This window comes from Camelus ferus, chromosome 17, assembly GCF_009834535.1.
Source record: "Camelus ferus isolate YT-003-E chromosome 17, BCGSAC_Cfer_1.0, whole genome shotgun sequence".
In the NCBI taxonomy this organism is placed as follows: Eukaryota; Metazoa; Chordata; class Mammalia; order Artiodactyla; family Camelidae; genus Camelus; species Camelus ferus.
Window position 1 is genome coordinate 31184118 of NC_045712.1, and position 23118 is coordinate 31207235.

The 23118-nt window shown below is 66.3% G+C and overlaps 1 protein-coding gene across 1 annotated transcript in view; it reads right to left on the reverse strand.

Annotated features, from left to right (window-relative positions):
• PLXNA1 (plexin A1) overlaps positions 1-23118 on the reverse strand; it is a 44646-nt gene that overhangs the window by 20932 nt on the left and 596 nt on the right. Inside the window, exons 2-10 of the mRNA XM_032458809.1 lie at positions 17955-19215; positions 16114-16296; positions 6246-6386; positions 5379-5479; positions 5054-5177; positions 4818-4971; positions 4595-4694; positions 3287-3401; positions 326-526 (exon numbers count right to left, since the gene is read on the reverse strand). Coding sequence (XP_032314700.1) covers positions 326-526; positions 3287-3401; positions 4595-4694; positions 4818-4971; positions 5054-5177; positions 5379-5479; positions 6246-6386; positions 16114-16296; positions 17955-19193 — 2358 coding nt within the window. The 5' untranslated portion in view covers positions 19194-19215. The remainder of the gene's footprint in view (positions 1-325; positions 527-3286; positions 3402-4594; positions 4695-4817; positions 4972-5053; positions 5178-5378; positions 5480-6245; positions 6387-16113; positions 16297-17954; positions 19216-23118) is intronic.

Consider the following 23118-nt stretch of genomic DNA (forward strand, 5'->3'; position numbering starts at 1 on the left):
CCCTGGGGGCATGGGGCAAGGATGGCATGGGGGCCCTTCCGCACACTCTCCACCTGGCCCACATCCCGAAGACCCCTACAAAGCTGCCTCTGAGACGTGCTCTGTCCAATGTCTGGGCAGCTCTGGGTGCCACCTGTGGCCTGCTCACCCGGGTACAGCTGAGGGCTGCAGCCTGGCCTAGGGGACCCAAAGTGCCCTCTGAACCGGGCAAGGCAGACATGGCTACATGCTGCTGGTCAGCTAAAGCAGAAGCCAGATCTGAGGCTGTGAGGGGCTGGCCCACAGCACACGGGGTCCCTGGCCCCAGCTGCTCCACTGGCCTCACCGAGGAGTTCTGGCACTGCAGGCTGGAGCTGTTGAAGCGCAGGGCAGTGACGCGGGCCGGGCTCCCTGGGATGTGGAAGAGGCACTCGTACCCACGCTGGCCCGATTGTGGCTGCGGCAGGTTCCGGGCGGCCAGGGTGATGGGCTTCACCACGCCCACTGGCACGTAGATCTGGGTGGAGGGCAGGATCTGGGGGCAGTCCTGGGGGTGGCAAGGCTTCTCCTGAGCCTGGGCTGGAGGCTGGCGAGCCGGGCACACCCCACTCTGGCCCCGATCACAGTCTGCATGGAGCCTGAGCTTCCCCGGGGCAAGCACCGCCACACCCATTTTACACATGGGCAGACTGAGAACCTCAGTGACGGCCAGCCAGGCCTGGTCCTGTGCTGCACACTGTGACCTGGGCAGGACCCCCCCAGAGGGGCTCCCTCTGGCTGCAGCCAAGAGGGCCTTGGGGGCAGAAGCTCGTGCACACTCTCAGCGGGGGGCGGGGAGCAGGTGCAAATGGCCAGAGTGAGCGGAAAACACCCTGGCCCCCAGGGCCATCTCCTCCGCAACAGCAAATGACGCAACGGCCCGGCTTCCTTGCAGCAGGGCTGCAGCAGCCCAGAGAAGACGGCCCGCCGAGATCGATGGCCCGCGGAGGACGGCCCCTGGGAGCGCTCCGAGCGCTTTAAATAGAGATGCTGAAAACAGGCTATAATCCTGGATCCTCAGAGCTGCTCCCGAGGCAGTGGGCCTGCTCTGCAGGGGTTTTCAGGGCCCCTGAGGGCACTGGGGCGGCAAGAGCTGGCAGGGCAGGCCAGGCAGGCTGATCACTGACCACTGGGTCTGCAGGTGCCCTGTCTCCACCAGCGAGAGGCAGGCGATGGCCACGTGGACACGGGCATCGGCCAGCACTCAGGCTGCGTTCGGAGCTGTGCTCAGGCTGCAGCCCTAGCGGGAGTCATCAGTGTGCATGGTGGCCACACTGACACCAGCACGGCCCCAGCCTCTGGAAAGGCGCCCAGGCCAGCCCCAAGTCCAGGGAGCCTCCTGCTGCCCCCAGCCCTTGGCTGCCCCCCGGTTCCTCAGCAGCCCCGGCTCATCCTGGCCACCAGTGCCCTGCTGCCACTGCCCCCTGACCTCACACCTTCCCTCTACACTGACACCACCTCTCTGCCCGGAGGTGAGAGCCATCACCTGTCCCCTGTGGGTCTCGGGGCACAGGTTCCGTGCCCCCATCATGCCACAGCACCTTGTGACCCCAGCCGGGGAGAGGGGTCAGCTCAGGCCTGGCTATGACCCCCCCCCCCCGAGTGGCCTGAGACCCAGCTGAGCTGCAGCTGGGAAAAGATGAGCAGTATGGACACAGAGGCCCCTCCCTGGGGGCCCGGCCCCCTGCACTCACCCATGCAGGTCCCCAACTCTGTTTTGATAATTCCACTTACACTTTTGTTCTCTCAACCTGACTCTGTTCTCACACAGACCAAAGAAGAGTCTGGACGAACACCCTCCACTCGCAGGGCCCCCTCCCCCTGTTCCTGGGGAGGCCGGACTGAGGCAGAAAGTTCCAGCTCCCAGGGCAGGCTGTGCTCGGGGGCACTCCAGGCTGGACCGCTGCCAGGCCGCCCACCTGACACCAGCTGCCTCTCAATACCGCACGCCTGACACACTCTGGTCTCCCCAACCCGAGACAACTGAGCAGACACGGGAGCACGGAACTCCATTCCATCTTCAGTGGGACACAAGGTGACACTGGGACTGGGATTGAGACCCTGCGGTGTGAGCATGGCCCCAGGGGAACCAAACCAGAACCAGAGATGGGCAGGGGCAGGGAGGGTTCCCTGGAGACATCACACTCCTTAGGGACGTCCCCATGCAAACTGGGGCTGCGGCAGAGGAGGGAGCATCTGTGAAATCAGTCTGATCCCTGGACCCCAGCCGCCCCCAGCCCAGCCCTGCCCTGGCAAACTTCTGCGGGGGCGCTCCACCTGCTCCTCCACGTCCCGGGCTGTGATGGCCCAGGACAGCCCTCCCTGATGTCCCCACCGGGCTGCTAACCCCAGGGTGCTTTCCTCTGTTGGAGCGGCTCAGACGGGGAAGGGGCAGAGATGGCTGTGACGGGCCCCCACCAGTCAGGAACGCTCTGCTGGCACCTGGGCTCTTGGCATCCACCAGAGCCACTGCCTCACCTGGGTCAGTCCTGCAGTGACGGCACACCCACCTCCTCACTAGCCCACCAGCTGTCGGGTCAGCTGCCCACGCCGGTATTCCCGGCTCCCACACCACCCATGGTCACAGACAGTGCGACCCCCAACACCTGCGGTCCCGTCTGTTCTCGGCCCACGCCCCACTGCCATCACGTCACCAGGGAGGGAGAAAACCACGGCCCAGGGGGAGATGGTGGGGGCGGCCACAGCACAGGGGACCCATGCTGGCTGTACCCCTTGGCCCTGAGGGAGTCCAGCCTAGCTGCTGCCTTCAAGGCTCTGTGGCCAGTGGGACTCACACCCGCCCACCCCAAGCAGCCAGTGGGCGTGGTGTCCACTGCAAAGTCGAGGTCCAAGGCCCCACACTGAGAGTGGGACATGGGGACAGGGCCCTCCTCGGCCTGGTCTCACCACCACTGCTCATGACAGTCACTGCCTTCCCGGCTCCAGTTACCACCTAATTACCACCAATTACCACACAGCCCTGCGAGCGATTCCAGGAATGGCCTGCACGTCAACCTGGTGTATTTGCGCGTCCATGTGGACCCAGCCAGACACTTACTGCACTGGGTGGACAGACCCCACCCATCATCCCCTGCCATCTCTTTGGTCTGCAGCTCCAAGCAGTGACCACCAACAAATGCCACTGTCTGGCAAACACAACCCTAAGGACATCTCTGTAGACCGTCCAGCTGGCATCCCCACCACCCTCAGGCCACACCCAGCTATGCTGTGCCTGACCCCCTGGACCCCTGCCCTCAGGACACGGTACCTCCGACACGTTGACCCGGCCCTCCAAGAAGGCACAGTCGGCAGCGTTGTGCGTGCACACGTGGCGGTACTTGCACCAGTGGCAGGGGAAGGAGCCATTGACGCAGGACAGGCAGCTGCAGGGAGACAGCAGGGTGGTGGGGCTTCAGCCTGTGCTTCCCCAGGGCCACATGCCTGCTGCTGTTCACGGAGCTGCCCCAGGGCCTTTGCACAGATCGTTCCTCGCTGCTCAGGCCTCCTGACAGCCAATCTACCTGCCACCCACTAGTGCTTCCCACCTGACAGTCCACCCTAGCACCGACTGACAGAACTTCCCAAGGATGCACGTGTCTAAACACAAGACTGTCCAGTGCAGTGACCACCAGCCACACCAGGTCACGTGTGACCATCAGCATTGGAACTTTGTTAGCACAGCTGAGAAGTGTGTTTTAAATCCCACCTGGTCCTGATAAACTAAGATGTAAAGGTAGGTGGCCAGCAGTGGCTGGGGCTGGACAGCTGTGGTAGACAGCACCTCCCCAACCAGAACACAGGCTAACCCGGCAGGAGCCTGTCTGATTCGTTCCTGCACACCCCCGTCTCATCATCCCTGTGGCTCCGTGTCACCCGCCGCTACCCCGCCTCTACAGAGACCAGCAATCCCCCAAGCCTCAGAGCACGCTCCCTGCCCCGGGGTCCCAGCCCCTACCCGGGGAGGCCGGGCCCTGGGGTCATGACACCCAGGCCCACACTGGGCACCCCACAGAGAGCCAGGCGGGCATCGGTCTGCAAATCGGTCACCAAATGAAGACATGACTTCCTGTCTTCAAGAAACCAGACTCCTTGGTTCTGAGGTTGACCCTCGAGGCTGGGCACCTCCAGGTCAGGGGGCTCCCTCTGCACCCAGTGCCCCGGGCCCTATGGGATGCACAGTGGGTCCTCTGCTTCTGCTCTTCCTCTGAGGCTGGCGTGCTTGCAGGAGATGGGAGACCCAGGGAGCGCTCCCCCGCCCAGCTCTCTGTGCTCCAGGGGCCACCCAACCAGAGGACCTGGCTCTCCTGCCCCAGAGCGGCAGGGGCCAAGTGCCCGACCCCCGGCTGGCCGTCTCCGGCCTGGACAGCACAGCAGCCTGCCCACAAGCTGCCTGCCCCCGCTCACGAGGTGGCTGAGGAGACATCAGCACACATCACACCCCTGCTGCCCCACTGACCACTGGGCCTCAGGCCCCTCCCATCTCCCTGGGGAGGCCCTGCCCTTGCTGGCTCCTCCCACTCTGAACGCCAGGCTGCGCTGCCCCAGGGAACGTGTGCAGGTGGCCAGGGACACTCACGACTGGTGGACACTGCAGTTGTAGAAGACGAAGTCCACGGATGCAAACTTCTTGCCAGTCTCCTTGGACTTCAGGTAGAGCTTGACTACCCGCTGGTCTCCTGCACCAGCAGCACAGAACGCATCACCATGTGATGCCCGTTCACTGTCCCAACAACCGTCTACCACCCCCTGCCCGACAGGAGGGCCCCCAGGCACTACCCGGCCCCAGCCCACGGCCTCACCCTGGCCCCGCGTGATCGGCGCCACCTCCCGCGCGGAGGGTGAGTGGCAGTGGATCCGGCCGTCCTCCAGGACGCTCTCGGACTCGGTGAAGTCCTCGAAGGAGCAGTTGACTCCGGCCGAGAGGTCGGGCACGTTCCAGGCCTGCAGCACCAGCTGGGCCGGGCGGGAGGTGGGAGGTGCGGTGAGCGGGGTCCGGCCCCCCTCCTCCCTGCCCTGTCCTGGGGCTTGCACTCACCGGAACCCGAGACATGGTGACCGACACGTTGCGTGGCTGCACGGTCAGCTGCACGCACTGCAGCAGGTCCGAGGCGAAGCGCTGGGGCTCATCCGCCCGCTCGCAGGCGTCCTGACGTGAGCAGCTATGGGTGGGGGCACAGGGGCTGGGCTCTGGCGGGAGGCCAGGGGAGCCCCGGCCTGCCACCCCATGGCACTTGGGAGGCTCTACCCGCACCCCATCCTGACTGGGGCCAGCTGGGCCCACGGTCGCTTAGGTCCCAGGAAACCCAGCAGGGCTGCCTGGCCTGGGGCCCTCCCACCCTCGCTGCCCCTAGCAGACTCACATGCTGTGCAGGACACACCAGCCGCAGTGGGGGTCCCGTGACCCCAGGCACAGCTCACATGACGGGTACTGCACGCAGCTCTCCACGGGCACCCGCGTTACCTGGCAGGAGGGCCTCGGCATCAAGCCCCAGCCTGGCCCACCCCTGCCCCCCACACAGTGGAGACCCCTGCCCGGCCCACCGCTGTCCCCAACACAGTGGAGACCCCTGCCGGGCCCTCCTCCTGCCTGGGGGATTCAGGGCCAGTCCTGAGTGACCCTGAGCCAGCCGGTCAGGCCAAGATGACCAGGCCTCTCAGCAGCACATCGGTGCAGAGGACTGCGCAGAGAGAACCCACAGCTCCGTCCAGAGTCCCTCTCACTGTCTGCACCTGAGCTTCCCAAGAAAGCCACGTGCTCTCTGACCCCAACCCTAAGTCCAGAGGCAGACAGAGCCCTGCTTACCCCAACCTCGCTGGCTTGGCTCTGACGCACTAAGAGGTGGAAAAACCCGACAGCAGGAAAGGGGCAAAGAAGAAGGTCCTAGCCCCCTGCTCTGCCCATCTCCAGCCAGCCAGGGGGACACCAGGGTGGCTACGGCTGGCTCCACAGCCTGGACTAGGATGTGGTGCACGGCCTTGACCAGCTTGACCGCAGCCCGAGGCCTCAGGGCCCCAGATGCACCCTAAACCCTCCGATGACACCACTGCCCTGAAGATGACCTCCTGCCAGCATCTGGTCCTGTGGACACGCAGCCATTCAGGGAGGTGGGAATTCCAGGCCCAGCCTGGGGAAGCTCAGAGGCAGCCTGGACAAAGGGCCAAGGGTGGCCACACCCAGCTCCCCGGGGGCCAGCCCCACCCACGGCCTCCTGCAGTGCCACACCCACCTGCTTTTCAGTCATGGCATACAGGTACTGGTGGTCAGGGCTGAGGACCAGGTCACGCAGGATGGGGCTGCCCTCTTGGGCCACCACACTCTCGTAGGCCAGGGCCGGCCGGCCGCCGGGGTTCGCCAGGTCCACCAGGATCTGTGGCAGCAAGACCCAAGCGGGCCTGCCTCAGTGCCTCCTGCCCCAGCCCATTCCAAGCTAAGGGCTGGGGCCTGGCGCCCACCCCCAGCCACCCCCCAGCCCTTGAAGAACAAGGCCGAGGCACCCACTGCCCCCAGGGAGCTGGTGCAGGATCAGCTGCAGCCCAGTAGCCTGGTCCTGGCCTAACCCATCCACCAGGTGACCAAGGCCACAGCCCAGGGGTGGGGGTCTCCCGGGGCTGGGGCAAACCGCGGCCCAGTAACATGGCAAGCTGCACAGCCACACCCAGGGCAAAGGCGGCGGGAGCCCTGGGCGGGGGCCCCAGCTTCCCTGGGGCCAGGCTAGGTGTCCCAGAGGAAGGGCTATTTGTGCAGAGAGAGTAGGGGGCATAAGAGGCTGCAGGGACGCAGCAGGCACGGGAGGCCCAGTGCGGCTAAGAAGGGAGGCCGGGAGCCTCCAGGCAGGAGCTGCAGTGAGGGGCCGGTCCTGAAGGTGGGGCCCGACAGGCTGGAAGTCAGGGGCGGGGTCTCATCCACATGGAAATGTATTCTAAACCCCAAACAAGCCGGGCGTTAATTAGCCAGCTCTCCTTCCCCACAGCTCACAATGCTGCAAGTATTTTTAGTTGCTTTTACCAAACAAATGTATTTAATTAACAGAGAGACCCAGGGGGCTTCCCAGAGATGGGACTCGTGGGGCGGCATCCGCCCCGCTCGGCGGCCGGGCAGGCTCCCAGGGCACGGGTGGGCCTTCCCTTCTCTGGCTGTAAGGGAGCGCCCAGTCTACCTCCACCTCCCCCAGGGTGGGGGGCTCAGCCCACATCCCTCCTCTGCACCCTACGCTGACAGGACAGGGCAGGTCTGACTGGCCAGTGGGCTGCGGGTCCAGGCGAACACGGGCTGGGCCAACTCCGAGAGGGGCTGGGAGAGAGGGCAGCCAGCCAGGGTGGGGCGCTGGCTGGGCCAGAGACTGCGGGAGAGAGGGAAGGGGGAGGGCCGCATTCCTGAGGGCCTCGGGCCACCCCCCACATCCGCTCAGCTGCCTCCCCGCCAGGCAGGCAGGCTTAAGTCAAACCAGACCCGGAAGAGCTGAGTCCGGCAATGGGCAGGGGAGGCAGCCACGGGGCTGGGCCTACAGGCCCACAGCCTCAGGAAGGAGGGGTGCAGGGTGAGGGGCCATGGCAGCCCAGCCTCCACCCCTGAGGGTCGGGCCTGGACAGGACCCCGGCCTGCACCCCGCCAACCCCACAACCTTCCGCCCTGCTCTCACGGGGAGCCCACAGTCAGCTCCACGGACTGGCCAGGCCAAGGCTGGACGTCGGCCACAGGGCAGGGCTGGGGAGGCCAGGAGTCCAGCCTCTGCGCCCACACTGCCTGGGCCCCAGCCCCGGCCCAGATACAGCCCCGTAGAGCAGCCTTCACCTCGGCACAGCGCCACTCCCACACCAGAGCCGCTCTGGGGAGTGAAGGAGGGCTCCCGGGGACCGAGCCCCATGGCAGTCACCAACCCCCAAGAGCCAGCCACACAGGCCCGACGAGACCAGGCTGGACTGCAGCCAGGGAGTAGGGGACAGGAAGGCCAGAGGGCAGGGGATGGCCTGGGCAAAGGCAGGGGCACCAGTGGGGACCCTGAGCTCCAGATCCAGCCTCAACTCAAATGACCCAAGTCAGGGCCCTTCACGTTCTCCCCCCTGCAGGCGCCTCACTGATGGGAGGCCCGCCCCAGGGCCTTGTCACTGGGCTGACCACACTCCTGGCCCCACGTGCAGGGGGCACTAGAGGGGCCTGTGCTGAGTTGGGATGCTCCAGGGCCCCAGCCTCCCCAACGCTGACCGCCAGGGCCACGTTGTGCTGCTCCTGACCCCCTCCCCAGTCTGGGCTAAGGGCATGGGCTGCAGCATGGACGTCACATCCCCTGCCCCACTCAGCAGGGGATGAGGGAAACATTGCAGGGACTGGGGCGGGGGTGCGGGTATTGAGAGGGTGGGGACAGGAGCTCAGAGAGCCAGCCCAGGGTCCTGGGGAAGGTGGGAGGGGCAGGCGGGCCAGCCAGGCTGCCGAACGGCCCAGCTCCCAGGCCAGCTGGGGGACCACAGACACAACAGGTGGCTCCCAACAGCTGTGGCGGGGAGCACGCTTGTCCAGCTGTCCATCCGCCATGCACCCATCTGTCCACCCACCTGCCAGACACTGGGCAGCCCCCACCCTTAAACACACAGAGCTTCCCCATTTCTGGAAAGCAGAGAGCAAGGGGGCATCAGGGAGGCACAGCCCACAGGCCAGCAAGTGGACACGCCCCTCACCATGCTCTGAGCAAAAGCGTCCAGGCTTAGCCAGACCCTGCGCGGCTGGGAACAACCAGTCCTTGGGACACAGGACCTGTGTCGCACAGACAGGTAAACAGAGGCCCGCAAAGACCTGCCAGAGGGACCCAGGGCACTGAACAAACCAGCTGCACCCAGGAGCGCAGAGTCTGCTCCAAAAGTGGGGGGAGGGGTGCAGCAGGCCGCCAGGAGGTGGCACGGGCCAGGCGGCTGGCAGGACAGTGGGACACATGCCCGCAGCTCGCGTGCCGACGCCACAGGCCTGCCCACAGCTGTCACTCAGGGCCACCAACCTGGGCGGCCCACCCCAGGGCAACTGGGCCGCAGGACACACAGGAGATTCCCACAACCCCAGCATCCACCCCCAACCTCCAGCTGTCAGGTCTGTGCTCTGCAGACCCTCCCCCAAGACCACCAGAACTTTCCACACCCATCTCCTCAAACCCCGCTGGGTCCATCCTCCATGAAGAGCCCATCGTGCCACCCAGACAGCTTGAGTGGAGCCATCCAGCCTCCTGGGCACGCCTGGCAGGCTGCATCACGCCCGCCCGGCTCTGACCTAGGCCCTCTGCCCCAGCCTGTGTCTCAGCCCAAGGTCATCCCTGCCCCTCTGTACCTGGAGGAGGCTCCGGGATTCTGAGCTGAGGCACAAGGGCTGTCAGTGCCCCAGGGAAGGGCTGGGCCCCAGGAGCCTCTCCCAGCCAGAACCAGGCAAAGCGCTGACCAGGGGCCGTGCGCCGATCACCACCTCGGGCCTGCTCCTCCCCACAGAAGGCCAGGGAATAGGGTCACCCTTGCACCCTCAGGCCAGCAGGCCCCTGAGGCTGGGGATACAGCAGACAGGGGTCCTGCAGAGGGACCCTTGCCCAAGGCCAAGGGGAGGCAGCCCCTGGCCCTGGAGGACCAAGCCCTAGGCTGGTCCAGCCGCTGCCCCCACACCCCTAGCACCGTGAGGCCCTGGCCAACTGCTGTGGGCAGGCTGCTCTCGGCCCGGCCAGGTCAGCTGTCCGTCCAGCCCAGACCCAACAAAGGGTTCATTCTCTGGGCTGAGGGCGGGTTGGGGCACCGGGGAGGATGTCTGGGCCGTCCAGGCTGCTGGCCAAGGCCGGCACGCGCCCGAGCCGCCCGGAGGCAGGGGGCTGCCCAGCTAGGCCTCCGCCTGGGAGTGAGAATTCCCTGCTCTGCCCACCCTGAGATGGCAGCCCCCGTGTGCCTGTCTGCAAAGCGGGGGTGCACAGGCTGAGCTGACTCCTGGGCCCCAGACGGGTGGGGGTGGGGAGCAGGACAGGCCCTGGGTGGGGGCAGGCACAGGAGGGGGCAGTGGCCAGCTCGCTGGGACTTCAGTGCTGGGACTTCAGGGGAGCCCCCTCCTCCTGGAGATGCAGCTGCCAAACCTGCTCCCAGCCCCCCAGGAGGCAGGGTGGTCCTGGGAGGGGCTGCACAGGACAGGAGCCTCTGGCACCCTCTTCTCGCAGGAACTCCTCCCTGGTCAGGGCTCCTGGCTGATGCCCTGAAGGACCAGCTCCCAGACCTCTCCTCTCCCCGTCCAGGGCCACCACAGGCTCCCCCCTTCTCTGGCAGGGGGCAGGTTCTAGGCCCCTTCCTGGGTCCGCTCTCAGAAAGGCCAGGAAAAATTTGATACTGGAAAAGCAATTAGCAATTTCCTCTTGGCAGTAATTAGGTAATTAAAACATGATTTGCAGGAGGCCTGATAGTTCTAATTGGGCCAGACACACCTGTCAGGTAGGGGATCCCAGGAATCTCATCTTTCCTACCCGCAATCCTCAAGGGAAAGCAGGGACCAGCCAACACAAGCAGTGGTCCTCCCTGACCCTCAGTTTCCTTGTCTGCTGACAGAAACCAACTCACAGGGCCATGAGAATTAAGAGGCTCACAGTTTCTGAAGGTGGGGAGGCAAGGCCCCCAAGGTGTGGAGGAGGTTACAGTGGTCCCAGGGAACCTGCACCACTGCCACAGAGGCTGCACAAAGCTGGGCCGAGAGGCAGCCAAGTTCACACAGCCTCCATCACACGCCAGAGACGTGGCCAGGCTGCCACTACGGCCTGAGGTGTAAGCATGCCGAGCCCAGCAGGCCGCCCGCTGTGGCTGGCAGCAGTGACCACCTGGCCACGTGTCCCTACCTCAAACCCAAGGCCCATCACCCACTCTACCCTGAGTGGGGTCTCGGCATGAGGAGATGATGCAGCGCTCTGTGCTTCTCGAAGCTTCCACTGCCGTTCAGCTCTCTGCCCCCAGCCAGGCTCCGCAGCCCTTGCTGAGCACCGGGCAGGATAAGCCCCGACCCCTCTGGCACTGCTCCCTTCCTGGCAGCGCACAAGCACCTCTGAGCTTGGACCCTACTGTTCCCTCCACCCAGAACGCCCTTCCGGCAGACTCTCCAGACCCCTGGCCTCTTCTAGCCTCTGTGACCATCTCCTGCACTGTCCAGTGATGCGCACCCCAACCCCCATGGCGACGGGTCCTGGAGGGGGAGATGCCCTGCCACTGTGGGTGGAAAACTTGGGTCCCATGAGCCTGGGTGCACCGGGGGCTGGGTACAGGAAGGCCAAGACCCCCTGCACCCGAGAGCATCATTCTTACCCAAGAGCCCGGGTGCCCACAGGGGCTGAGCCCGACTGGCCAGACCCCAGGCTCACCGTGGGCAACGCCACTGGCCACTGTCGCATGAGCTCTCCTGCAGCACTGGCTCTGGGACAAGGGGCTGGTCGCCTCTAGACAGACCCCCATGGTGACTGAGAGGTCCCTATGCCCTTCTGATTCAGCCTGCCACTGCCAGCCACACCCAACAGAACCAGAAGGACCACATCCTGACCCCCAGAACACAGACACATTGCAGGGCACGAGGCAATGCCACTCACAGGTTCTGGGGACCACTGCCTTTGGTGGGCAGGGCAGTGCAGCCAAGGGCCCCACAGCACAGCAGCCGACACACCCAGGAAGCAGGCAGCTGGGACCCTCCACTCCCACCAACAGCTCCCAGGGAGGAGAGCACCGCGGGGACCCAGCCATCAGCCACGAGCAGGGCCGTGGGCAACCGCTGACGGACCACCCCGTCGGCTGCTGCCCGCGCCCCCTGGTCCTGGAAATGGCAACATAGAAACATCACATCAGCCCAGAAAGAGGGGACACCGTGCAGCCATGTGAGCAGAGGATGCCCCCACGCACAGGAGTGACCACCTGCAGTTGCCCGCAGGGCAGAGGTTTTAAGTCCCACAGGGCGCTGGCCAAAGACGGAAAACGTGCCATGTGGCTCCTGCCACAAGCCAGCCCTCAGGGATGGACAGTCAGTCAGTGAAGTGACCCCTGGGAAGGGCAGTGACCAGGAGGGGGCTTCGAGGGGACAGGTGTCTGCTGTGCTCTCGTGGGACACTTTCCAGGCCACACACCTTCCCATGGGTGCGTCACACTTTAGTGTGCCTGCTGGTCACAGACCAGCCACACACAGGATGCCGGGGACCACCCTGCCCCAACCCCGCCTGCCCCTGGAGGCCACGTGCATGTGCTGAGGGCTCACGACTTGGCGCCATGTGCAGGCTGCCCCCAGGAAGCTCCGCAGGCGCCAGAGGGCAAGTCACTCGAAACCAGCACTTCACCCAGATATGCAGGAGCCCACGGGGCCCAGCCCAGTCCCGCCAGCATCTCTTGTGAGGTCAGCACCCCAAGCCCCACAGGTCCTCCCCCGCTCACCTCCTGCACAGACCTGGGCTTGGGGTGCAGGGACCCCCACGGGATGCACCAAGCAGGTGGTCGGCCTTGGGTAGGGAGGCCCTGAGTGGGGATCCTGAGGAGAGGCTGCACCAACACCCTGAGGCTGGGACCCAACCCAGGCCACTAGACTCTCAGGATCTCTGAGTTTCAGAGTCCTGGAGTGAGAGCGGGGGTGCCATCTTCCACTGGAAGCTTCCAGAGACAGAGGCCCCTGGAAGGTAAGAGGTGCTCCTGTCCCCGGCAGTCCAGGCCCAGAGCTGCACACAGCAGGCGCTCAGCACCGACACAAAGCACTGTGCCTGAGGGGACGGTGGACAGGCCAGCCCAGGCCCACCAGGGGACAGCACCACAGCCACAGCCTGGGACTGCCGTATAGGCAGGAGTGTCCACCCGCTGGTGGGCCCCGCCCCGAGCCCCCCAAGGGCCCATGATGACACAGCCCAGGCCCCCGGCCACCACCTGGTGGCCCATGGCATGCTTGGGCTGGCCCACGAGGCTTAAGATGTAGATTTGTAGCCAACAGTTAACAACCAGGAGACCTCACACAAAATACGGCTTTCCAGATTCTCTTGAAAAACCGGCTGCACAGGCAGACGGGGTGGTGCTCCTGCCTGGCAAGGCCACTGAGTGGCAGGACTGCGCTCGACAGGGCAGCTGTGTCCCTTGGGGCAGCCCCCGCCCTGCAGCGGGGAACGGCCAGGGCCTCTCAGCAAACCCACGGGGCAGGGATTCCCCAGCTCGGCTCTGAGAAGGCCGCGGGCGGCGGAGGGCAGGGGCGCACCCACAGGCAGGAGTCCAGGGCCTGTCGTCCCCCGACCCGCCGCAGGCACCTGGGCTGGCCCTGGGACTCACACCGGGGCCTGGGGGTCCCTGGAGGCAACAGGGCGGGGGCAGTGCAGGAGGCACATGCAGGGCTGGGGCTCCCAGGGGGTCAGCCCAGGAGAGCGCCTGCCTCTGTTGGGTCAGGGGGGCAGGTGGCAGGCAGGGCCTCTGGGAGTCAGGGGCACCCCCGCCAGCCCTCAGCAGCTCGAGCTGGCAGCTCTTGAACTGATCGACTGCAACTTTACACAACACTGTTTGGAGGTGGCTGGGAGCCAGCCGCGTCCCGAGGGCTCCCCGGTTGCTTTTTAAAGCCCAGGAAGGACCAGGCATGGGGAGGGCCTGTCAGCACAGCAGGCCTAACCTCGGGTCAAAGGTGGGTGGGAGTCCCCAGGCGCCGGACCCCACATGCCAGGAAGACAGAGGGCCGGAGGCAGGGAGGTGGTACCCACGGCTCACGGCGGGGGGTGGGGGGGGTGGGGTGCTGAGCCGGCCTGGAAGGCAGGAAGGCCTGAGACTGAAACTCCGGAGAGGGAGCCTGAGGGCCTTCGGAGCAGCGGCTGGGCGGCCAGCAGGCAGGGTCGGAGCTGCAGCCCTCCCTGTCCGGCCCCAGCCCCTGGCCCACAGCCCCCACCCCAGGCTGGGTCAGGGCCAGGACGGCACGGGAGGGACAGGGAGGGGCGGGGGTCTGTTGCCGCAGGCAGGCCCTGGCTGAGGAGAGGCACTCCAGCAGGGAGCAGCGCCCATCACCGGGCGTCACGGCCGGAGATCCAGCGTGGGGACCCCCGGGAGATGGAGGGGGCTGTGGACAGAGGGGCAGGAGAGGGGACACCCCTTCCTCTGGCTCCCGCCCGGCTCTAGGTCTCCACCTGCAGCTAAAGCTGAGGCCACGGCGGGGCTCAGCTGTTCCAGCAAGACTGGGAGCGAGCGACTCGCCGCGGGACGCGAACAACCCCATGGCCCTCCATGTGGGAGGCGGACAAGGGTGGAAGGGGTGCAGGGGGAGGTCTGGGGGGTGAGGGGGGTGCGCCTTGTGGGAGGGCCTCTAAACCAGCTGTTCTGATCCCCCAAATGACAGCCAGCAGCCCCTGGGCACAGCTGACCCCACCCCCCAAAAAGGGGACGGTCCACTCAAGCGCGGCGCATGGTGCCCTGCCCGGTGTGCCTGGGTGGACAGGGCACTGGGTGTAGACGCCGGGGAGGGGCAGAGAAGGGACCTCCAGCCGGGGCCACCTCCATGGTCCCCGCTCGGCCTTAGTCTCCCCCCCAAGGGACTGGGGCCGGGAAGAGGCCAAGAGGCCTGGGGGTGGGCAGGGCTGGACAAACGCATTCTCCAAGCCTCACAGGGTGGCCTGTGGGCAAAGACAGTGCCTGGCCACCAGCCCACCAGCCATCAAAAGGGCCATTCCCAGCTTCAGGAGTCTGGCCTCCGCCAGGTGACTGGGTCAAGGGCCCCCGAGGGAATGTTTTCAGGCAGCTTCTCCCACAGACCCACCTAGGCGGCTTGTGCCGCCTCAGGCAGGCCTCTGCCAGGCACAACCTACTGACACGCACCCACGGGGTCCAGGCTCCTCTCCTCTGCTCCCCCAGCCCCATTTGCCCTCCTGGGGCAACGGGTGGAGGGACCTGTGCCACAGTGGGGGGCCACCCCCAGGAGAGGAGAGCACCTGACCCCGTGGCCAGAAGGGTGGGGCACATGAGAACCAGCTCTCAGGGCACAGGGGCTGGCCTGCCACCACCCACTGGACCTCAGCCGCTGTGAGCAAAACCCCACAGCACCCAGCCAGGGGACCCCGGTACCCCCCGCCCATGCAGCCCATGCCCACACTCCAGGCTCCACTCACGGAGGGGAAGCTGAGGCTGGGGTGCAGGTCCCTCCCCAGAGGTCAGGGTCAAAGCACAGTGAGACCTGATTCCCAGTGTAGCCAACACGGCAGAGATGGGAGACCCCCTCCCACACACCCTGGCACCAGGGCTGGGAGGTGGCAAGGGCCTTGCTGGCCCCAGGCCCAGCCCCACCCACAGGCGCAGGCCAGGCGGAAAGCTGTGTCAGCAGCAGGGCTTGGGACAGCTGTCATTTCGTCCTCCAGGCACCGCCCCTGCACTGACTCTCGGGGCTCCCAGGCACCCCAGCCCTACTGCTGCCCAGGGGTCTTCCTCCACCGCAGGCCCTGGCTGGCCCCCACCAACCTAGTGGGACTGGCCTGACCCACAGGTGGCTGCCTCCCCAGGGAGCCTCCCTGCCCACCTCAGCCCAACACCTGCTGCTGGAGGAGGCAGCCTGGAGCCACCTGAAGAGGCCCTGCCCCCCAACCCCGAGGAGCCCACAGAGGGGCCCAGAAGCTGCCCCTCACTCTGCAGCCACCGCGCTGCTCCCACACCAACCAGTGGCGGTGGGGGCAGGGGCGCCACCCTTGCCCTGCCCTTAGCCTTGCTGTCGCCGAGCCTGGCAAGGGCCTCCCGCCAGGGCAGAGTGCTGTCTCAGCAGACACTGGATCCCAGAGGGGAGGGGGCCGCGCAGGCTTGCTCTGTTCCTGCCACCCAGCCTTCCCCCAAGGTCACCGTGCGCCCTCAGAGAGCAGGGCCAGCAGCTCTGGGCCCCAGGGGGCAGAGGGCCCCTCACCAGGCCCGACCCGCCCTCAGAGCCCCGACGCCCAGCCTTAACATGTGCCAGACACGAAAGCCATTCTTGGGGTGCAGGGACTGGGCCACGCAGGTCCTGGCCCCACGAGGCTCTGGCAGCGCCTGGACAGGCTCTGGGGCAACCCCACCTGCTCATGCGCTGAGCGGACAGAGAGCGAAGCTGCCGTGCCCCCGGTTCTGCCCCCACCCCGCCCCGCCCCCGGGGCTGACCTTGCGGATGTGGCCGCTGCGTGTGCCTACGAACACCACGGTGCGGCCCCGGTAGTCGTAGGCGGCCACAGCGGTCAGGCCGTCATCCTTGTCCACGAACAGCGGCGTCCCCTCGATGGTGACCGTGCCGCCCAGCGGCTGGTTGAAGTCCTGCCCGCAGAAGTCATCGTCGATCTGCAGGGGCTGTGGGCGCGGGAGGGTGAGGCCCCCTCTCCCCAAGGCGGGCCTGGCAGCCAGCCCCAGCCTGCCTGCTGATGGGTGTGGAGGGCCCCAGGGCGTCCTCGTGGGTCTGCAGACGCGCACAGGGGCCATGGCCTCGGGGCAGCCGGTACAGACCTGGAGGTTCAGGGGTTCCTGGACCCATTTAGCAGGCAGGGAAACAGGCCTGGAAGCTGCCCGAGGCCCAAGTGCAGGTGCCCGGGCACAGCCCAGCTCTCATACCCACACTCCAGGGGGCAGCCTGGGTAAGGCAGGAAGGGGCCGGCCGGCTGCACAGTGACGGCCACACGGGCAGGTGGCCAGGGGCTCTGGAGCATGGGACATTGATCAAGACGGAGACAGGGTCACACCTAGACGGTGAGGGGAGGGCCTATGGAGAGAAGCCTGCGGGCACAGGAAGCAATCGATAGCGGAGGTTCCGGAGAAGGGCCTGGGGGGCAGGGCGCCGGTTCTGGGTGGTTCCCCTGGGGAACCTGGGTCTGAGCTTTGCAGGGGCAGAGGATGCAGAAGCAGCAGGGGAGGCAGAGTCTGGGCTGGACCCAGGGTGCTGGCCGGACAGCCGAGAGGAAGAAGGAACAGTGGGGACAACGCCAGGGAGGGGGCGGGCCGGCCGCGGGCACCAGGCGTACAGAGCGTGCAGTGACCTCAGCAACGCTGCCCCAGCCTCAGTTTCTCAACCTGCTCTGTGGAGACCTTTCTCCAGAGGCCAAGGCGGAGATGGACGAGGCGCCGGACTTGTGCGCCCAAGGGCTTGGTCCAGGGGCGGCCGCGCGCAGTGGCAGACGTGAGAAAGAAGGGCCGCCCCATGCTGCTCGGAAGACAAGCCAGCGTCCCTCCCAGGACAGAGGAAAACTGAAGCCAGCGCAGGGCTGGGCATTCTGGGGCCACCAGCGCAGCCCCACCAGCAGGAGCAGAGGAACCAGGCCTGGCTCCGGAGGTCCTGGACCCCTGACCCTGAGCTAGCCTGTGACCCACTCTGAGCCTGAGATCTTCCCTGGAGAACCAGGGATCCTAATTCCTGGGGATGCCTGCGAGAGGTTCCCCCGAAAGCCTCTGGCCCCCAGAGGCCCCACAGGGGCCTGGAGACAGAACTGCCAGCAGTGCAGGCCCAGCCCCGTGATCTCGGGCTGCCCCTAGGTCAGGACTGCCACCCTCTGCTCCTGGCCAGGCACTCGGGAGGGCAGGCGGAGCCTCTCAGTGAGACTCTGAGGAGACGGTTTCCGGTGCCCACCTGACCCCGGTCGGGCCCCGCTCGCTGCTCCCTGGCCGTGCACCCTGGGCAGGACACCCGACCTCTCCTCCACCCTGTCTGTCAAATGGAGACAAGACAGGGCTAGCAAGTGCCCAGAACAGCGCCAGGCACGTGGTCAGTGTTCCATCCAACGTCCACAGGGGTTGGTGGACCCCTGGACACAGTCACGTCGGCCCATCCTCTGAAGGAGGACAAACACGGCCTCCGAGCAGCCTCTGTGGTCAAAGGCCCCGGTGCAGCACCCACCCTGGCAGACGGCACCTGGCAGGGGGCCAGGGCGCACAGTGTGGGCCGGCGCCGTGTCACGTGTCTCCACGGGCCAGGGACTGGGGGACGGGCGACGCGAGCAGACGGCGGGCGGCTCACTCACCGAGTTGATGCAGCCCAGCTCCTTGTTGAGCAGCCAGGGCAGCGAGAGCTTGCCCTCCCCGCGGTAGCAGGACTGGATGCGCTCCTTGATCTTCTCCTTGACGGCCCTGAGCGTGAACAGGCACAGCACAGACTCCCGGGGCGGCTTCACGCGGTTCTTCTGGCCCTGGGCGAACACGGTGAACAGCACGTCCTCGTCCTCGGCCAGGCCCAGCTGGTGGGCCAGGGCGCGGCCGGGCCGGCTCAGGTAGGCGTCCTGCACCAGGCGGTACTCCACCCCCGCCTGCTCGCAGCCGATGGGGAACTCGACGTAGGAGTAGAACTTGGGGTCGTCCACGCACAGCCGCACGATCTTGGACGTGAAGAAGTGCTCACCGGCGGCGTCGGGCGAGGTCAGCTGCGTGTCCAGCTGCAAGGTGAGGTAGTAGACGAAGTGCTCGCTGCGGAAGCTGTACACGTAGTAGATGTCGAAGGCTGGGAACTTGGACAGCGTGTCCGAGGGGATCTTGAGCTGCGAGGACACGAACTCGTCCTGGTACACGAAGCCGAACATGTCGGCGTCCTCTTCATTGGCCATGAGCCGACGGCTGGACAGTGTGGGGAAGTACTCCGACTTGCCGTCGATGGGCGTGCCCACGAAGAGCTTGGCCTGTGCTTGGCCAGGGGGCCCGGCGATCAGCACCCCCGCCATGCTGCCCGCCTCGCGCACGCCCGACAGGTAGTGCTCCTTGCGGTGGTGGGGCTCGCCCAGCTTGAAGAGGTCATCCAGCCGCAGGAACTGGCAGATGCCCTGTGAGGCGCTGCCACAGGCCAGCAGGCGGTTGGCAGCCTGGTCCAGCAGCAGCAGCTTGTTGACGTTGTCGGTGCTGCCCAGGCCGTGCGGGCAGGACTGCACGCTGGGCGGTGGGTAGCACTTCTCGTTGTCCTCCACGGGGCCTGTCACGTGCGCCCGCAGCAGCGTCAGGTTCCCCGACAGCTTATAGATGCGGTTCACGGCGCCCACATATACCTCGCCCGTCTGCTCGTGGACCACCAGATGAGTGAGGGCCCAGTCGTTGGCTGTGAAGGTGCGGAAGGCGGGCTGCGGACCCCCGCCCGCCCCAGGAGCGCCCCCCAGCAGCAGGAGCAGCAGGAGCAGCAGGAGCAGCAGGAGCGGCGGCGCTGGCGGGCTCAGACGTGGCAGTGGCATGGTGGGCTGGGGCCTGAGGCCCAGGCTCTCAGGTCCTGCAGGGACGTGCATCACGGGGCGGGGAGCCTCAGCCCTGCGGAAGAATAGGCGGGAGAGGGTGGTGAACGGCATGGCCCTCATCCTCGGAGGACACAGATGCGCCCACAGGCGCACACGCACGTGCTCTGGGTGCCCATCCTCTGCTGGGACGTTCTGCCTCCGGCAGTGACCTAAGCATCCAGGAGACGCTGGAGGTACGGAGAGGGCACCTCCCTGGCCCGCAGCCCTGCAGGCAGCCAGATCAAGCCCATGACCACGGCAGGCAGCACAGGACACCAGCCCAGCGACACACACGCCATCGCTGCCTGGGCCGCCCCAGCCGGGGAGGAGAGAGAGGGACCCAGAATGAGATGGGTGACAAGGGCTCACGGTCTAGATGGGGTGCCCTGTGAACACCCAAACCTGGAGACTATCACCTTCTGACTCAGACTCCCCAGCCCCAAACTCCCAGGGTGGGTGACAACCCCTCTGCCCGAGGCCCCAGGCAGCCCTACTGATGGGTACCGCCCCACAGCAGACGAGGACACTCGGGCAGCTGTTCTCAGCACTGGTAGAAGGCAGGCTGGGCCACTCGCTGGCTGACCCGAGCGCAGCCTGGGAGGACTCTGAGGACTGACCCAGGAGCCCTGCTATGGGTACCTCCCACCTCCCACCCCTACCCCCAGCAAACTGCTGCCCCCACATCCTGGGTGGCCCCATTTCCTCTCGAAAGTCTCATCTCCCCACTGCCCACAAGTCGGCAGCAGGGCCGGGTTAAACGTAGACCTTGCTTCACCACAGCCTCGCGGCCCTGCCGGGGTCAGTCCTCTTTCCCAGCCTCGATCGGAGATGATGACAGGTCCTCTCCCCAAGATGAAGGCTGGAAGGTCAGGGGTGCCCTCTCAGAGCCAGCAGGGGTCCTGCCATGGCTCTGCTGATCACGTTCCCAGATAAGCCGTGGCCTCACCCAACTCTTGGACGGAGCTGACCACAACAGCCCTGAGCCCCCACTGTGGGTGGGCACTGGCGGGGCTGCACTCACTCTGCCCCAGACAAACCCCACGTTTTACAGGCGGGTAAGCTGATGTTGAACGTGTAGGTGCCTCCTGCCAAGCCCAGGCTGGGAGCTGGCCGTAGGGCCGTCTGTCCCAGCAGCTCAGGGCTCCCCGGCCTCCCCGGGCCCTGGGCTGGCTGGCCCCTCCGCGGGATGCTCTTCCCTCCCTGCCCACAGCCCTGTGCCTCAGCTGTCTCCCCGGACCCGCCGGCTGAAGGCACAGCTGCCCCTCTCAGGCCGTCACTCCTTGATCTGCAGCGTGCCACGTGCTAACAGTCTTGTCACACGTTGGTCCCAGACGCTCCCCACGCCAGAATGGCAGGTCCACGAGTGCAGAGCCTGGCTCTGTGGTCTCCCACCAAGGCCCAGAGGCAGCCCGGGAGCTTACACTCATCAGTGAATGAATGAATGAATGGATGAATGGTGGGGTCCCGGCAGAGCTGCACCCACTCCTGCACCCCGTCCTCATTCCCCACACACCCTCTGCCGGCTGAAAGCCCAAATCTCTGCAGGGGCTGGGGGGGGGACCGAGGCTCCGGACGCGGGGATTTTGGCCAGGAGCCCACAGTAAGGGAGCCAGGCTGAGCTCCCAGCAGGCCGACGGCTGCCTTCCCCGAGGGTCTCCACCCAGGCATCCCCAAGAACTCCAGCCACCAGGGACGCCCCAGGCAGCCAGGAGAGGAGTCCCCAGCCCCTGCCCCGGCGCAGGAGCCGGAGAACAGGCTCCTCGCGGGGGCAGCAGGGCCTGGGCTGCGTGCCTGTGAACGCAGAGAAAACATGAATCGCTCACCGTTTATCAGTTCAAAGCAGGCCTGCAATTACCAAGGGCCGGGCTTCCCCTCCTCCGGGATAATTACACATGTCTTAATGCAATTAAGGGACCCACTTTTTATATTAAACAGGAGGAACCCAGCTGAAGAAGCACCACCCAGACTCCAGCCCAGCCTTGGGCCCACTCTGCCTGCCCCAACAGAGCTGCCCAGGAGGGCCAGCCCGGGCAGAGGGCTGCAGCCAGGACGGGGGCCCGTGCCTGTGGCTGGGTCCTCAGGACCAGGCCTCGCCAGGGCCGGTGAAGACACTTGAGTGACTTCCCCTATCTGAGAGATACGGAGCGTGGTCTCCGACAGACCCAAGGTCACCCAAGTTCTGAGCACTCCTGCTGAAACCTGGACTCCCACAGGCCTCTGGTCTGCCCAGGAGAAATGCATTCATTCCAAAGCCGGCCGCTGGGGAGGACCAGGCTGGGCTGGGGGAGCAGCACCAGCAGAAATGTGCTACTGGCCGGCGGGGCACAGCACCGGCCACTGTGGTCCGTGGAGGCCCTTCCAGCTGCTCTAGAAGGACTGCACACATGCTGGGGGGGGGGGGCGCAACATGAGCAAAGGCCCGGGCTGGAACCCGCCGGACCACGCAGAGGGGTCGTGAGCGTGAACACGGCGTCTGGCGTGGCAGCAGGCTGGGCTGGCCTAGTCAGAGCCTGCCTGGGAAGGAGAAGCTGCCCTGGCGTGGGGGAGCAGACGGGAGGTGAGCAGGGAGACAGAGGCCAGCACACAGGCGGACGGGCCGGCAGAGGCTCCACTCCCGCACAGGGTGGGCTCAGCCGTCCAGAGGAGCGTGGGGAGAGGGACAGGCAACCACCCCTTCCCTCTCTAGGGCCTGGCGGCTGCCACCACCTCTTGCCTGAGAAACAAAGGCCCTCAGAGGCCTCTTCACAGGACAGCCCCAACCCCTGCCCCCTCCCAGCCCCAGATCCTTCTAGAGCTGAGACAGGTCGGGCGTGGGGGTGGAGAAGACGGCCATCCTGCCCAGTGGTCAGTGGTGCCTGTCAGCAATCAGGGCAGAGAGAGCTGCCCCTGTCACACCCCCTCCCCCAACAGAGGCCCAGGGAGGTGGTCCCCGGGCGCCTGCTCCCCCTCCCGGCAAGTCCCACGGGACCAGGATCTGGGGGCACTGAAGTCCTGCTTCTCAGAACAAGTGCTTGCACCTGGCCTTCCCTCGGGAGCCCTCTTCTCCCAGCCAGCTGCTCCAGACAGGGACCCTCCAGGGGGTTAAAACACACAGGCCAGGACCAGGGGCCAGCAAAGGGCTGTCTGCTTTGTCCACAGCCCTCATGGGCCTCCCACTTCCAAGTATACACCTCGGCCACACCGGGGCGGCCAGACCTCCGCAAAGCCGTCTCCTCTGCCTGAAATGCCCTTCCGGGGCCTCCGGGTCCCCCTCCCAGGCTGACTTGCTGCCTGACTCTGAAGCGGAATCACCAGTTTCTGCGTCCGCCTCTAGCACGGGACGGGGCAGAGTCTGGGCGAAGCACCTGGTCTCTCCCGCATACCCCAAACCAGCAGGGCGCCAGGGCACCTGGGGCGTCCTCCCCCAGGGCCAGAGTAGCAAAGCTGAGCCCCACCCCCGCGCAGACCCAGAGAACCGGCCTCAGCTTGGAAGGAGGTGGAGAGGCGCGGAGGGCCGCACCACCGGATCACAGGCTCAGGGGCAGAGGCTCGGTCCAAGTCCCCTAATACACACACCCCTTTCTTTCAAGGGGCGTGGCCCCAGCACCCCACAGATGAGCCAAGGGCAGCTCCAGGCTCTAAGCAGCCACCGGAGCCCCTCTCGCCCCCTTCCCGGGCTGCCACTGGTGTCTCTGAGAGGGCGGGGGTCCCCAGAGCCGCGTTCCCCTCCCCGAGGCCACTCGATCGCGCCCCGCCGCCGCCAGCCCCACCGCCCACCAGGCCCGGGGCCGCGCAGTAGCCCTAGGAGCGGCCGCGGGAAGCGGCTGACCCTGGAGAGGCCCCGCGCGGGGCGGCGAGGAGGCCGGGCGCGCGGCTGGCGCACCGCCCCTCCCAGCCTGCGCGGGCCTGCGGGCCTGGGCCGACCGGCGCCCACTCCAGCCCCGCGGGCCTGCAGGCG